Source organism: Monodelphis domestica, chromosome 6, assembly GCF_027887165.1.
Source record: "Monodelphis domestica isolate mMonDom1 chromosome 6, mMonDom1.pri, whole genome shotgun sequence".
Lineage (NCBI taxonomy): Eukaryota > Metazoa > Chordata > Mammalia > Didelphimorphia > Didelphidae > Monodelphis > Monodelphis domestica.
In genome coordinates, this window is record NC_077232.1 from 127,635,062 (window position 1) to 127,650,884 (window position 15,823).

At 33.8% G+C, this 15,823-nt stretch overlaps 1 protein-coding gene across 4 annotated transcripts in view; it reads right to left on the minus strand.

Annotated features, from left to right (window-relative positions):
* Window positions 1-15,823, minus strand: part of PDS5A (PDS5 cohesin associated factor A) — a 185,926-nt gene that overhangs the window by 46,943 nt on the left and 123,160 nt on the right. For all 4 annotated transcript variants that reach the window (XM_056802546.1, XM_007496543.3, XM_056802548.1 and 1 more), the window contains 2 exons: window positions 9,315-9,430; window positions 6,992-7,097 (listed from right to left, as the gene is read on the minus strand). In XM_056802546.1, the coding sequence (XP_056658524.1) occupies window positions 6,992-7,097; window positions 9,315-9,430 (222 nt within the window). The remainder of the gene's footprint in view (window positions 1-6,991; window positions 7,098-9,314; window positions 9,431-15,823) is intronic.

Here is a 15,823-nt window from a genome sequence, read left to right on the forward strand (position 1 = left end):
AGGGTCACATGGCGTAGGAAGTGTCTGAGGCCAGATCTGAATCTCACTATACACTGAGCCTCCTGACTACCTCAAACAAATAGTTTCCCTTTCTAATATCAATCAGCTTTCCCGTACTTAAAAAAAGATTGTAATTAAAATTATTTCACACATTTTTACTCTTATATTTATATATCACTGAAGCTATAGTTTGTAATGGATTGTAAGATTATTTAGTCCTATTCTGTCAGATCCATTCTAGGCATTACATAATTGTTTTCCCAAACATTTAAAGGAGACTGATCCTAACTTTCTTTAGAAGCTAATCTGGCACTATGAACCAGTAAACACTTTTAATAAAGAGTAAAGCTTTTCAGATTCCCAATTGTCATCTCACCACAAAAAGCCCTGGGAGAAGTTAATTACTTGTCATTCCTTTTGAGAGTCAATGCACAATGAAGAGAAGATAGGGGAACAGGTGGTCCCTTCCGAACAAGCCTAATTATCAAGCTATCTGGAAAAGAAAAGTGTGGGAACTTTTACAGTCATTGATGTAAAAACTTCAAGTATATGATACCTAAAAAGTCTGAAAAGTCTATCAAACTGAGCCCTGGTGTTTTATAAGTCATAATAACCTTTTTAGAATTGGCCAACTTTGACAGAGAACTGAATGATGCTGAAATAGTAAAGTCTGAACACTTGTTTTTTTCTATTTTTCTCTAGGACTCCTGAGAGTAAAGTGTTACTGTTACATTTCTGTTGCCTCAAAAATAACTTTTTTTTTCTTGCCCATAGGAAAACAAACATTTATTCTGTCTCATGAATTTAGTGTCTTAGAACATACTCAATTGTCTCCTTTCTATACAATGATGTCTGCTAATACCATGTAAATTATTTAACTAGTTCTTTCTTCATAGGTTCCAGTACATGTGCATCATAAACTGTTTTGTTGTCTAAATTATACATAGTCTATGTCTTGTTCCTACAAATGTAGAAATGATGAATTTAAAAAATAATATTCTATACAAATGATCACCTCTACAAGAGGACAACCTTCTAGAGAACAAGGAATAACATATTCATCTCTGTGGCTTTCAAGACAATTTTCACTGTGGTAGGTGTTTAATTAATATTAAAATTTGAAGTTAGAAATAAAACAAGTCCAAATTTATTTATTCATTTTAACTTTACAATTATTTATTAAATAGCAAAAAGAAAGCTAGAGAGAACCAGTTACTTGAGCTCCTCCAGTTGGCAACTCTGCAAGCAGGCTGAACCAGCCCATAGTTAGATAGTGCACTTCCTGAGTCCCTAGAAAAAAGGACCTCACTTCCTGTTTCCTGAATCAGGACAAGAAGTGGGTCTTCCAGATACTGGGATTTTCTCTTCCCCCGTTGTCAAGTGACCCAACATGGCATTCATTGACTAACTTCATTATCTAAAAGAATTCTAATAAGGCCAAATCTTGTATAAAATGTATATCAATGTATAAATGAATAAAAAGATTTTCAAAAAGTTAACTTATTATTTTGGAGGTCCAAAATGTACTAGAAAGTCTTTGATGACTCAATGAATAAATTTCACCAACTAAGCAATGATTTTGTGTTATATGAAAAAGTTTATGATGCTTAGGGTCAAATTCAATATTCAGTAAAAAGTAGGCACTTTATAAATACAGACTGATAGAAAACTGGGACAAGAAGTTGGAAATAAATTGTGGGGTTTACATTTGCTTACTTAATAAAACACTTGTTCTTACAATATTGAAGGTTAAAAAGGTCTAAAAACCCTAAATGTGTTTAGTATAAAAAATATCAAAAGAAACTAAACTAAAATTTAGCAGAAAACATTTAAAAAATGTTCCTGTTCAATACATTTAATAGAGATTACCACAACTTTGGAAAGTGTGAGAGGTGCTGATAAAAATCTGCTTAAAGATCAAAGAAGTTGGGTGCTATTATGAAATCATTTGCTTTTAGATCTTCCATTTATACTTTTACTCATTACTCTGCATAATCACTCTACCCAATGACAGTACCAGATCTTGCTAACCTCTTGTCACATTTCCTAAAATCATCCTCAAAATGACACTGGTTTCAATGACCCTAACCAAAGAGTAGTCAGACATTAATAGTTTGATATCAATTTGGAAGGAGTTTTAGTGGAAGTCCCTAGGAATTAATGCTGGCCCCTATGCTTCTTTACTTTTGCAAATGACACAAAACAGAGGGTGGACTGACAAAGTCATGTCCAAGAAAATAAAATAAAATCTTAAAAGAGGTTAGAATGTAGGGTTAAATAAAATAAGGTTTAAGATTTACTTAGTTATTTCAATTAACTCAAGAACTCAACACAATAATCAAAACTATAATTCCATATGACCAATAATAAGCAATACTAAAGGTCTCCTAACAGAGAGGTTACAGACTCAGGGTTCAGAATGGTATCTAGATCCATCCATCTTTCTATGGTAATGACAAACATGAATATTTTCTTGGAATATACATTTTTATTACAAGGTTTTTGGTTTCCTTTCCACTAATAGAGAAACGAGGAATTTAAAAATATCCAATTTTGTTTATTAAAAGTATAATTTAATATTAAACAAAATAATTTAAAAAGAAGTTATTTGAAAAATTAAGAATAAAGGAAGCATGGTAATACCAGTCTACATAAAAAATATCTGCAGAGGAGGGGTTAGTGAACTACAAATACACCAAAATTCAATAGCATATGAAAAAAAAGTAATTTCCTATTTGCATTAAGTGAAGGAGATATAGGGAACAAGGGAGGTCTTGCTGTACTTGATCTTGGAAGGACCTCATCTAGAATGTGGATGCTATAGTTATGCAAGTTCAGTGAAAAGCCCTATTAAATCTAGGAGGATAGTCAGGATAATGAATACTGAAGATGGAGATATTTTCGAGTGAGAAAAAAAACTTCGTAAAAAGTAAATACTAAACACCATAATCATTTGAATGATTGTTATGTCTATAGATGAATATATCAACCTTCATACAATCAGATAGATCACCCAAGCTGTTAAGGAGAGATATAATATCATATCATTTCCAACAATTGGAAATGGCTGAACAAATTATGGTATGTGAATGAAAAGGAATATTATTTTCTTTTTTTGCTTATATATTTCTTTTTTAAAATTACATTTAATTACATGTGTAAATAATTTATTGTGTTTTTTTCCTGACATTTTGCAATTCAAATTCTCCCACCACAAGATGTTAAATACAAGTTATACCAGTGCTTTCATGCAAATCATATTTCTATTTCATGTCAGAAGGCACATATCACACACAATAAAAACATATGAAGGAAATAAAGTGAAAGATGCCATGCTTTGATTTTCAATAAGACTCCAAAAGTTCCTTCTTTGGCTTCAGATAGCATTTTTTATTATGAGTTTCTTTGAATTATCTTGGAATCTTGTTTTTTTGCAAATAATAGTGTAGTCCTTCATAGTTGACCATCATACATTATTATTGTTATTGTATATCCTGTTTTCCTGTCCCTGCTCATTTCATTTTGCATCAATTCACATAAGGCTTTCCAGATTTTTCTGACCTCATTCTGTCCAGTCATTTTTTAAGGCACAATAGTTTTCTATTACAACTATATATCACAACTTATTCAGTCATTCCCCAATTAAAGGACATCTCCTCAGTTTCCAGTTCTTTGCCACTACAAAAAGGGCTGCTAAAAATACTTTTGTGCAAGTAAGTTTTTTTCCCTATCATCACTGATCACTTTGGGATACAAACTCATTAATGGTATACCTGGGTCAATGTGCCTGCATAAATTTATAGCTCTAATGGCACAGTTCCATATTGCTTTCCAGAACAGTTATCCAATCAGTTCACAGTTCATTTAACAGTGTATTAGTGTCCCAATTTTCCCATATCCTCTCCAAAACATTTATGATTTTCATTTTTGGTCAAATTAACTGATCTGATAGGTATAAGGCAGTATCTCAAAGTTGTTTTAATTTGCATTTCTCTAATTATTAATGATTTGGAGCATTTTTTCATAGGATTATATACAGTTTTAGTTTCTTCATCTGACAATTCTATGTTCATATCCTTTTACCATTTTTCAACTAGAGAATACTTTGTATTCTTTTTAACTTGACTCAGTTTTCTAATTTATTTAAGAAATGATAACTTTCCTGGAACGACCTCCAGGAAGTGATGCAGAGCAAAACGAGCAGAACCAGGAGAACATTGTACACAGAGACTAATACACTGTGGTATAATCGAACGTAATGGACGTCTCCATTAGTGGTGGTGTAATGTCCCTGAACAATCTGCAGGGATCTAGGAGAAAAAACACTATCCATAAGCAGAGGACAAACTGAGGGAGTAGAAACACCGAGGAAAAGCAACTGCCTGACTACAATGGCTGAAGGGACGTGACAGAGGAGAGACTCTAAACGAACACTCTAATGCAAATACTAACAACATGGCAATGGGTTCAAATCAAGAACACATGTGATACCCAGTGGAATCACGCGTCGGCTACGGGGGGTGGGAGGGAGGAAAAGAAAATGATCTTTGTCTTTAATGAATAATGCATGGAAATGATCAAATAAAATACTATAAAATTAAAAAAAAAAGAAATGATGTCTTTCTCAGAGACACTTGCTAATATTAATGTGTCTTTAAGAAATTAGATCCCTAGTGGTCTGGTGTTTAGGATTCAGAGCTCCCATATGTGTGACATGGATTTGATTCCTGATCAGGGAATACTGCTTTGGGGGCATCTAGGAGGCTCAGTGGACTGAGAGCCAGGCTCAGAGATGGAAGGTCCTGGGTTCAAATTTTACCTGTGGCCATTTCCTAGCTGTGTCACCCTGGGCAAGTCACTTAACTCCCATTGCCTCACCCATACCACTCTTCAGCCTTAGAACAAATACACCATATCGATTCTAAGATGGAAGGTAATGGTTTTTTAAAAAAGAAATTAAAAAACAGATGGAATCAGAAAACAGAGATCTTTATGGATTGATGCAAAATGAAATGAGAACAATTTATGTGATCACATAATGTAAAAGAAAATGACTGAACAAATTATTAAAAGAATGATGATCACTGCAATGAGCAGTCATGATTGAGGAACACAAATGATGGATTCCTATACCTGGCAAAGGATGAAAATTAAGACATATATTTATACACATGGCCAATGTATGCAACTGTTTTGTTGAACCATATGTATTATGAGGAGGGTTTTATGGCATTGTGAGGAGAATTAGGGGAGATTAGGTGAGAAGGGAGTAATGGTAAAAAGTGAAAAGAATAGAAATAATGACAAAACAGAAATATCAATAAAATATTAAAAAATACACAGGTGAAGCAGAAAGTTGTTGAGAATGGGACAAGGAAAGCAGGGTCAGAATTATCATTTAAAATTTAATATGTACTTTAAAAATCCAGATTCATAGTGTCACACACAAAAAAAGAAATATGCAAAGACATGTCAGGAAGCTTCTTTGGAGGTGTAGGATGCTATGAAAGTGGAATACAGCATAAAATACATATAATGCCAACTTTTAAAAACATTATAATTAGTTTTGCTAAATAGCTTTTTCTCTTCTTTTTTATTCCTTGGCATATGGCTTTCTCTCTAGGGAAAGGGTAGATGAATCTATTATGAAATACAGGTCATAGAAAAATAAAGATACCAATACAATTTATTTTTCAAATAAAAAAAGACTTCGACAGTAGTCACCGGTTATTTAAGATGTAGAACATATAGTATTAATGTTGAAAAGTTGTGTTCCCTATATTTATAAACCCAAAATTCCAATAATCATCTCTTACTTATACAAGTCTCTTGTTTATGAATAGCTAATAAACATTTTTACAGCTGGATCCATGGTTCCATTGATATAAAGAACACTCAGCCATCTCTACAACTTATAGCAACATGAAAAACTGAGAAGTCACAACCCTTGCCAGGGTAACAAAGGTGGACTAAAATCCATGTCTTTCTATCTTCAAAGTGAGCTTCCCCCACCCATCCACCCAATTAGGACACAATGTACTTAGATATTCAATAATAACTCAAAAATTAATTCATTCAAAAACAAATTCATTACCTTCTCATTCCTCAAATATCTCCAATATTTTCCCCTCCAGTATTCCCTAATTGTTTTGGGGTGTATTAAAGAGCACTGTACATGGAGTCAGGAAAACTGGGTCTGAATATTTCCTTAATTAAGACCCACACCATTTTATACTGGAGTTATTAACCCAGTTGTCTAACTAGTCTCTCTGCCTCCAATATCTCTGCACTTTCTGCCAACTTATATGCTATTGACAAATTACCATTCGAAAAACACTATTGTTATCACATCATTTTTTAACTAAAAATTGTACAAGAGCATTTTATTTGGTGCCTTCAGATTCGCAGGCCAAATGCTTGAGCAAAGCCCAGAAAATGGAACAGAAGTTAGACAATGACTATCTTTCCAATCTCTTTCCTATTTAGTTCTAATAACAAATCTTTTCTCCTGATAAATTGGTCTTGCTTTCCCAAAAAAAGCATCACTCATTTCTTGACTTTTTTGTAGCTAGAATTAATTTCTCTCTCTTATTCAAATTTGTATTTATTCTTTAAGATTAGATTACTCATATGTACTCCATCATGACTTGCCGATCCTTTTAGTTTATCATGATCGGCCAATTTACTGATTTTGTTTAGTATTTACTGACTAAATGAATATTATTATTGGTATTTATATTTTCTATTTATGTCTTCTTGCATTTCTAACTTTTCTTGGATTCCCACTTAACTTCTCTGCAAGCAGAAACCATGCTTTAAATTTATTTTAAGTCACCCATGGAAACAAGTAGAACTTTTAATGATCATATATATAGACATATATAGATGTCTGCCAATATTATTTTTTACAGTGCCTCTTCAACATGAAATAATTAACTTAATTCTATTGTGATTGATATCAATGATGGGAACCAAATCACAATAAAAATACCTTAAGTAGTTCAAGTCCTGCACGAATTGCTGTATCTGGACTTACACCCTCCTCTTCATCATCAGCAGTTCCTTCTATTGACTTGTTCATCAGCTTTACTAGTGCACTATCAAACAAGAAAATCTAGATTAGTTGCAACTATCCCAGTACAATGAAGATAAAGCATATGAGCAATGCAAATTATAGATAGATGTAAGAGAAAAATTAAGCAAATCTTAAGAGCAAAAATCAGTCTGTTTCATTTAAATCAGCTGTAAATTTTACAATATCTTCACAATCAAATACTCAAATCAACTGTTAAAAATAGTGTAATTATATTAAGAATTATAGGAAAATATATTTGATAATAATATGAATATTTAGATTATAGTGATCAATTTCCTTTCATTTTCTTTACTTTCTAAATCTGTTTTCTAAACTTTAGTAAAATGCTCTAATTCTACATTTCTTATCACTACTTAATGGATTAAAGAAAGGTAAGATAGTCTTTATAAAAATGAGACAGCAAACACTTTCTTTTTAAAAGTATAACCCACTGGTATACATAAGGAATTATGATTTGCCTTGGAAAAAATGTGAGATAATTTTTACCTGAACGGTTTCTAACAAAATTGACCTATAATTCAAGGATTAACAACATACTTTTGATTACAATGTAGCAATAGGTAGCAACATTTTATCTACATGCACTCCGTATGAAATCTGGTAAATTCAATGATGATAGAGAAGCTTCTTTATGAAGATGACTAAATGTAAACATCTAAATGAGAGAGGCAGAATAGAAAGGCAGCCTTCTAATCAGGAAGACCTAGATTCAAGTGCTGCTCTGATGCATAAAGATTGCATTGCCATGAGAAAGTGACATAAACCTCTCTCTGTCCTAGGTTACACAAGTTATTGATAAGTATTGGTGATAGGAGTTTCTACACTGGGATTTTCCCTTGATGATGGCATAATCAAGACCAACATTTTTAAAAATGAAGTATCTTCATATTCAATAAGAATAATTAAATTAGTTGTTTCTTGATAGTTCTTATTTAATTAAGAAACGAATCTTTTAAAAATATTTATTTGGTTTTGCTATACACTTAAACTAAGCGAACTGTATTTTTATCAGATTTGCTTACTCTTTAGGACAAGTCTCCTTTTTTTTTTTAATTTAATTTTTGGGTTTTTTTTTAAAGTCTCCTTTTAAACTAATGTTAAAATTAGTTGCTTTCAGTAAATTAAAAAGTAGTGATGTATATTTCAGTTTTCTATATGAGTCTTAAAGAAAGCCTCAAACTTTCTTTATTCTCATGAGATTCCATTAGCTATAACTGAGTGATGCTTATGGGTAGCAGTCTAGAAATTTTTGATTGAAGTGGCTGCTTCTTTAGTGTCCTTTGGATAAAGTCACTTGGACAGTAGTTTATAGAGGTAACATAGTTCACTTTTTTTGCCACTGAAGATCAATGACTGCAAGGAGGAAATCTGGAGCTACTGGTTAGCTCATATTCCATAGTGACCTAAATGAATAAGAATGAAGATGGAAAATTTTAAAAAGGTTCTCATTATTTATGGTAGGAACCCTCAAAATAGGAAGAAGTCTGGCTAAGGATTTAGGAGGCCTGGCTTTGAGTCATGGTTCTGAGACCAAAGCTGAGTCATTTGATCTTCTAAGTCTCAATGGCTCGTATGTAAAAGAGGGATGGCAACAACTGTAATACTGACTTCAACACTTGATAGAAATACTCTATAAACCTGGATACACCAGAGCAGTCAATATGAGTAGTAGTAGCTAATACCTAGTGCATAACTTGTATCTAACCATAAGGAATGCTGAGAGAGAAGTTAAAATGTATTTAACTCCTGCTCTAATAAGTGTTTTAACATGAGAAGACAAGATGGTCTATAAAGTCTTTTTCATTTGAATACTTCAGAGTTAAAACAATTGAAATCAGAATAAAGGGGGAAAAACCCTCTAAATTTCATGGTCTATCTCCTAACCAGGGGGCCTGTGGCTTAAAAATAAATGAAGTATTATGGTTAAAAATCATTTTCAGAAATGTTAACTTAGCTATATTCTAATCTGTTAAAACAAAATGTTTCTGTTAAAAATGAACCTTGACTAAAATCAGAATTATTTCTAGAGAAATATCTTCCTCAAGTAGTCCACAAATTTTGGATAGGTCCATGAAAAGAGAATTACTCTGTTTTAGAGATCTGTCCACAAATGTAATTTAGAAGGGAAGTGGGCCCTTTCTGTTTTATTTTTGCAAAGGTGATCACTGACTCTATAAAATAGAACATTTACAGGCTAATCATGTATTTCCTAGTTTACCTGATAGCTTCTGAGTCAATGTGCACAGGTGCAATTCTTTCCAAAAGAAATTTGACCATCTCAAGGAAAGGATTAGTTGGCTGCTTGGGGTTTGCAAGTTTCCGAGCTATTTCTCTCTATTAAAAGGAAACAAGTCATGTCATAAAAATATCAAATACGAACTTACCCTATACATCAAAACCATTTCATTCTATAACTAAAATTCAGGTATTATACATTCTATATAGTCAGTTCTTTTCTAAATTTCTACTTTGACACATATGTCATCATAGCTGGAAATAATCCTAGCAGGTATCTCAAAAAAGGTTTACCTACCATTCACAATTAAAAGCCCAATAATTTCCTTAGATGAGTTGCCATTAGAGTAGAACAAATGGAGAAAAAATTATTTGCATAAGGTTTATCCTTTCTAAAACTCTTAGCTACTTAAAATAAACAAGTGAAGTTTTAAAGCCAGATCAGACCATGCATAGCAGGTTGCTAAAGAGATCAGTGTTATAAAATCATTTATTGTTTTAAACTACATAATCAATATGATTCTTTTATGTTTTCATGCATGTACTTGTACAAAAAAACCCAATATATATCAAATAGTTACAATAAAAACAAGAACTACTTTTACTATTCAAACTACGCAAAAGAAATCATGCAATTCAGGGTAGAAATGTCTAATATTTATTGGAAATCTAGCAGTTTAAAAACACAGAAGGCTTTGATTTTACCATCTCTCTACTAATGTTCCACAAATTTAAGGCTGTCTAGAAACCAGGCTGTCATCTAATTCCTAGCTTCATGTCATTATCATTACTCTTATTTTGTGTGTGTCATACTGACTGATTTTATACACTAGCTGTTAGAGCAAATTACTATATGCATGCATATACAATCAATTTCATTTTCGATGACAAGAACTTGATAATCACTAACATCAAATACCACAAACAACATGTATTACTTCTTTATAGAAATACCAGAAACCATATACTTAAAATCTCTTCCCTCATATATTTCCCCATCTCTATTCTGAAAAAATACTTTCCCTAAATTGACTCTCAATTTCTTTTGGGAGAGGTGGGGTAGGTGAAGTGATTCAGAGGTACTATACAATGAAATTTTTAGGAGCTAGTATAATATGAAATCAGAGAGTGGAATTAGATGTATTCCCTTAGCTTTACTTCAAGTCTTCTATGAGAAATGTGCCTAATTATGATGAACTACTCCCTTTTCTACCTATGAGGATACAGAGAAGTTAAACTAAAGGATAAGTAATAACACATTTATATAATTCCTTCTGGTTGGGATTTGTGAAGCAATCAAAAGAATGTGTAGGTCTCTTTCTACCAGTCTTCCTTAATTATTTTGTATCTTTCTTTTCTTGGCAGGAGTATTGGCAAAACAGCTGGACTTTTAAGTGAGACATCCAAGTTTAAATCCTATTGACATGAAATAAATGTGTGGCACTGGGGAAACTTACCTGAACTTCAGTTACAAAACCAGTGCAGGACATAAAAATTATTATTCAACATATAAAATAGGAATATTGAAAAGAAGGCTACAGAAATGGGAGATATTATCTAATAATGAAGTGTTACTTGCAAAGAACGGGTTTGGAAAAGGGGCAAAATAATAATCATTCTAAAGGATAATGTACAAGATTAGAGAGATACTAGAATTGTAATGACAAAATGAGGTGTGAATACAGCAGCTTTCAATTCCTTCTTTTCTTAAAACATGAAACTTAATAGTCCTTAAATAAAAGCACCTTATTTTCATCCCTCTGTATTCACTACCATTAACTTTCTGGCACATATTGGGATCTTCCTACACACATGATCTCATTGTGATTTTCATTATAAATACAAGTATCCCTTCTATATCATGGCATCCCCCACAATTTGAAAAATCCACATAAAATTATTTGTCTTTGTCAGGATTTTCTTCCGTAGTCTCTATGATCCTCTCCATTTGGTAGTGTGTGAGATGTGTCTTTAATGTTCATATTACCCCCTGATTAAGAGGCTACATGAAAGACTATGTCTTAGATGACATGTAGGGGATTTAATTCAACATGGAATTTGTGAAGTTCTTGGGTGGCCAGGTGCATTGTCCAGAAACAAATTACCTTTAAGGATAATCCCTTGCTTGCAAAATATTTTCTAATCTCCAGCATAAAACACTAATGGAACCAGTTAGGCAAAAATGTGTTGGTCATCCATGCTTTCTTATCGAACATCTAAAAGATAAGCAGCTGGCACTTGTCCTTTTCTTTCAAAGCTTGAGGGTTAGCTTTATATATCAGTCTTTAGTATAACCCTCCAACATTGGCACAGAAGAGCTGGGGCTCACTTCTCTTCTTGGCTAATGCATGTCCTTTGAGGCATTTTTTTTCCCAATGTAGGGCAGTTTTGTCAGCATTGTGTATCTGTTCCAGGTCATAGCCTTTCTTTTTAGTCAGCTCCTACAATTTAAGGAAACTTCGCAGCTTCCTTCTGAGTGGTAGATGCTGCCTCTCCTAGTTTTATATTGTGTATTTGAAATCTTTTAAACTTTTTTATTCAAACCAGCCTTTGTTCGACTTAAAATCTGTAGAGATTGACCTTTCACCTTCATTTTCCTTTAGGGAATCAAAGAGGATTCAACCTTTTCTCGTATGATGGAATGCCTTTTTTGGTAACAATTCTCCACCCAAAAGAATTATTGCACTTTCTATGTAAGAGAAAGGATCTATTGATTTATGCATATGTTGGTATAGCTTTACAGATTTACCTCTTTTTCTTTATATGCTTTAAGATCAATTCATTAACAGCATAATGGCAGTCAAATAGGATAGTGATTTTGCCGAAAGCCTAACAATTCTATGTATTCCTTAAAGTCCCATCACTTTCCTCATTTTCTTGGGAGCAATTTCTGAACCACAAGGAACACTCTGCTTGGGACACATGATTTTATGGCATTTAAATAACACAAGGCATGAGGAACTCGAAATGCTAAAATCACAGCAAGATTTCATGTGAGAGTCCCATAAACACATCTGGCAGCCCCAAACCAGTGTGTAAAAACACAGTTTGCTCTTTACAAAGACAATTTCAAGGGGAAAAAACTGTGTGGATTTTCATTTATGTTATTATACAGTAAAAGAAATACTGTACAGGTAATATGCATTTTTATTATATCACACATTTTATAAATTTATGGGTTCCTAAACTTTTAAAGATAGCTCTATATTTCTAGTATTTGTAAGTCATCTGTTGGCTTTCATGTTCTTTTTACAAACTTTAACTTTTTACTAATTTTAACATTAAGAAATTGTCTATATGGTATTAAAAAATAAAATATATCGATATTATTCAGTCCTATCTATGCCTATATTTTCTTTATTTCTGAGTTTCTAAACATTTTCTGTGTCATATGCTCACCATATCTGTCATCTGGGCCTTTTGCAAACTTCCCTAAAATTCCCATTTAATTTTTATGCTGTCTCATTATCCTGCCTTGCAAAATATAGAAAACATCATGGGAAAAATCACGATGTAGAAAGGACATTTATAGTATTTTTCAGGAAAGGAACTAGAAAGATACATAGGAGTGTCTGGCAAGGTATGTTGCCTATTAGTACACTGAATACTATCATTCAAATTTGCCAATAAATCTGTGATCTCACTCATGAAGGTATTCCTTCAAAATCAAACTTCCATCATCTCTAGTTTTTAATTTATGTCCCTCTAATAAGATCATCATAGGAGAGTGGTCCCTGAATTCTTAAGACATCATAAAAATAGCACAGTTGCACAGAAGCTACGCAACAATTATGCTTTGCCTTGTAGAACATATGAGCACTGTATTTTCATTTTTCATCATTTATTTCTTAAGAGATATTATTTAAATTTTTCAATCTTTAAATTCATAACAGCCTGCTTGTGCCAACTATATACCCCTTGATTGCTCTTTGGATCATCCTCAAGGCACTTTCCAGTCATGACTATAACAGTGTACTTAGAGTCAGTGAGACCTGAATTGAAATATAGTTTCCATCACTTGAAATCTGTTTGACTCTAATATCCTGGAGACTTGGATGGCTCAGGAAAGTAAAGGATCAGATGGCTATCACTATTTCTTCATCACTTGAGAGTTCAAAGCAGCCCCAAAGAGTTCCAGGGGCTCTAGAAACTTGTTTGTTAGATCCCAAGGAATAAATCTGTCAAGCTTTGTTAAGTTGTTTCAGTTCAAGGTATCTTTAATGCCTAATCAAGTTGCCTATGCTTTTCCTGTCAAGAGTTAATTAAATCACTTTTCTATTAAGTACTGAATAACCTGTGTCATTTTGTTCCACTATTAAACTTAAATTATCAAGATAGTAGTCTGAGACCAGCCTAGAACCTCAAAATTTTCTAAATATATGATGCTGAGATATGAAAAACACCTAGTGTGGTGATAAATATTTGAATATGTCTTGTCCTTTGAGTAGGATAAAATTGCGAAAAATAATAGGTAATGTATCCAGACCACATATGTGTGGATTTGAGTAAAAGTGAAAGGATAGAAGGTATTTAGGACACCAAAAAAATTTACCCATCATAAAAGAGAGACCCTTTTCCTATTGAGATGCATTGGTCCAAATTGCTTCCCCCCAAAATCTTCTCTATGCTTATCTTCTTCACAGAAAGAGAGAAACTAAACAAACAACAGACCAGATTTCAACATCAAATTTTCTGGAGGATCTTGGAAGAGCCACTGAAATAACTAGAGAAGTTACTTACTGGCAGAATTAACAATGACAGGAGGCAGTGTCAAGATGTGGAGTATAGGCAGGAAAAGTTCAGACCTCTGAAAACCCTTCCTTACCAATTACAAACTACATGCTCCAAGGGGACTGAAAAGCAAACCTAACAACAAGACAGAGACAAGGAACCCTCCTGCTAGACTCAATTCAAAAGGTACCCCCACCCCCAAGCCTGAATTCAAGAACACTTGGGTTTAAAGGGAAGAAAGAAGGAAGGTCCCAGGACCTCCCCCACCTAGAGCACTAAGCCTCCAGTGGTAGCTGGAACCTCTAGGTGGGCAAAGGTGCTGGTCTGGAGGGAGTACCTTGCAGGCAGGGCTGTGTCAGGTTCAGAGCATGGAAAACAGGCAGTGGGGAAGGCACTGGAGAGGGAGTGCAGAGCAGGCAGCCTGGTCACAGAGGGGGAGACCCTCCATATTGCTCCAGCCTTCTAGGAGGTTTTGTCCTCAGGGCACATCCAGCCCAACCCAGTTGGACTTAATCCCATCATAAGTCTTCAGAGGTCAGGGAACCTGAAGCTCCAACACCCCTCCCCCAGAGACTGCACTGAGATCTCCTGACAAAGCTCTAAGAGGGGAGACTGACAGAAGACCTCAACCCCCCCCCCCCCCCAAAGAGAGGAGCAAGAGCACAGACAATTGCAGGGAGTAAAGAAGGGGTAAATATGAGCAAACAACAGAAAAAGAAAAAAGAAATTACAATTGACAGCTTCTATACAGGCAATGAACAAAAAAACAAAAGGAACAGAGGAGGAGGAGGGAACATCAAGCAATAAAACAGAAAACCCAGCAAATTGGATATAGGCTTTGGAGGAACTCAAAATACAATTGAAAACACAATTAAGAGAGGCTGAAGACAATTGGGAAAAGAATTTAAAAACTAAGATGAGTCCTTTGGAAACAGAAAAGTGTCTTGAAAGCCAAAATCAACCAGCTTGAAAATGAGGCAAAAGAGATGAAAGATGAGGCAAAGAAGACAAAAGATGAGGCAAAGGAGATGAAAGATGAGGTAAAGAGGATGAAAGATGACCTCCAAAGAAAATCAGACCAGAAGGAGAAAGATGACCAAAAAGCCAGGGATAAAATCCAGTCTTTAAGAACCAGAATACAACAACTAGAATCAAGTGACTTCACAAGGCAGCAGGACACTATAAAACAAAATCAAAAGAATGAAAAATTTGAGGAAAATATGAAGCATCTCGTTCACAAAATAGATGAGAATTAACAATGACACCAAAATATGCGTTTTTGCCATTGACAACATTGTTTTGCCATTGTTCTTACATCTGTACTTCCATTTTTAGACTTTAATAAAAGGATAAGCTATTTAAGGTTTGATATATTAGTCACCTTGAAAATTTTCATTAACTAAAGCACAAAATAAGACTTGTTTTGAATTTGAATGTAGAGTTTGAAGATTTGTTGGCATCATTCTAAATAGGAATTATCCTCTGATCTTCTCTTTCTTATCTATCTGTCTATCTATCTATCTATGCCTTTCCCATACCTATTTATTTCACCTTCGGTATAAATCTCGGTTTCTTTCTTTGCCTATTTTATCCAAAACTCCCTGTAAGTACTAGTTAACTGCTTTTAGATATGTCTTCCTAGGAGTTGGTCATCCCCTTTCCCCATCCAGCCCTACTTCCAGGATAACACTGATTATTATTAGGGGAATGAGATCTATTAACAAAGGATGGGTCCTTTCCTTCTGCCTTTTATGTGAAAGA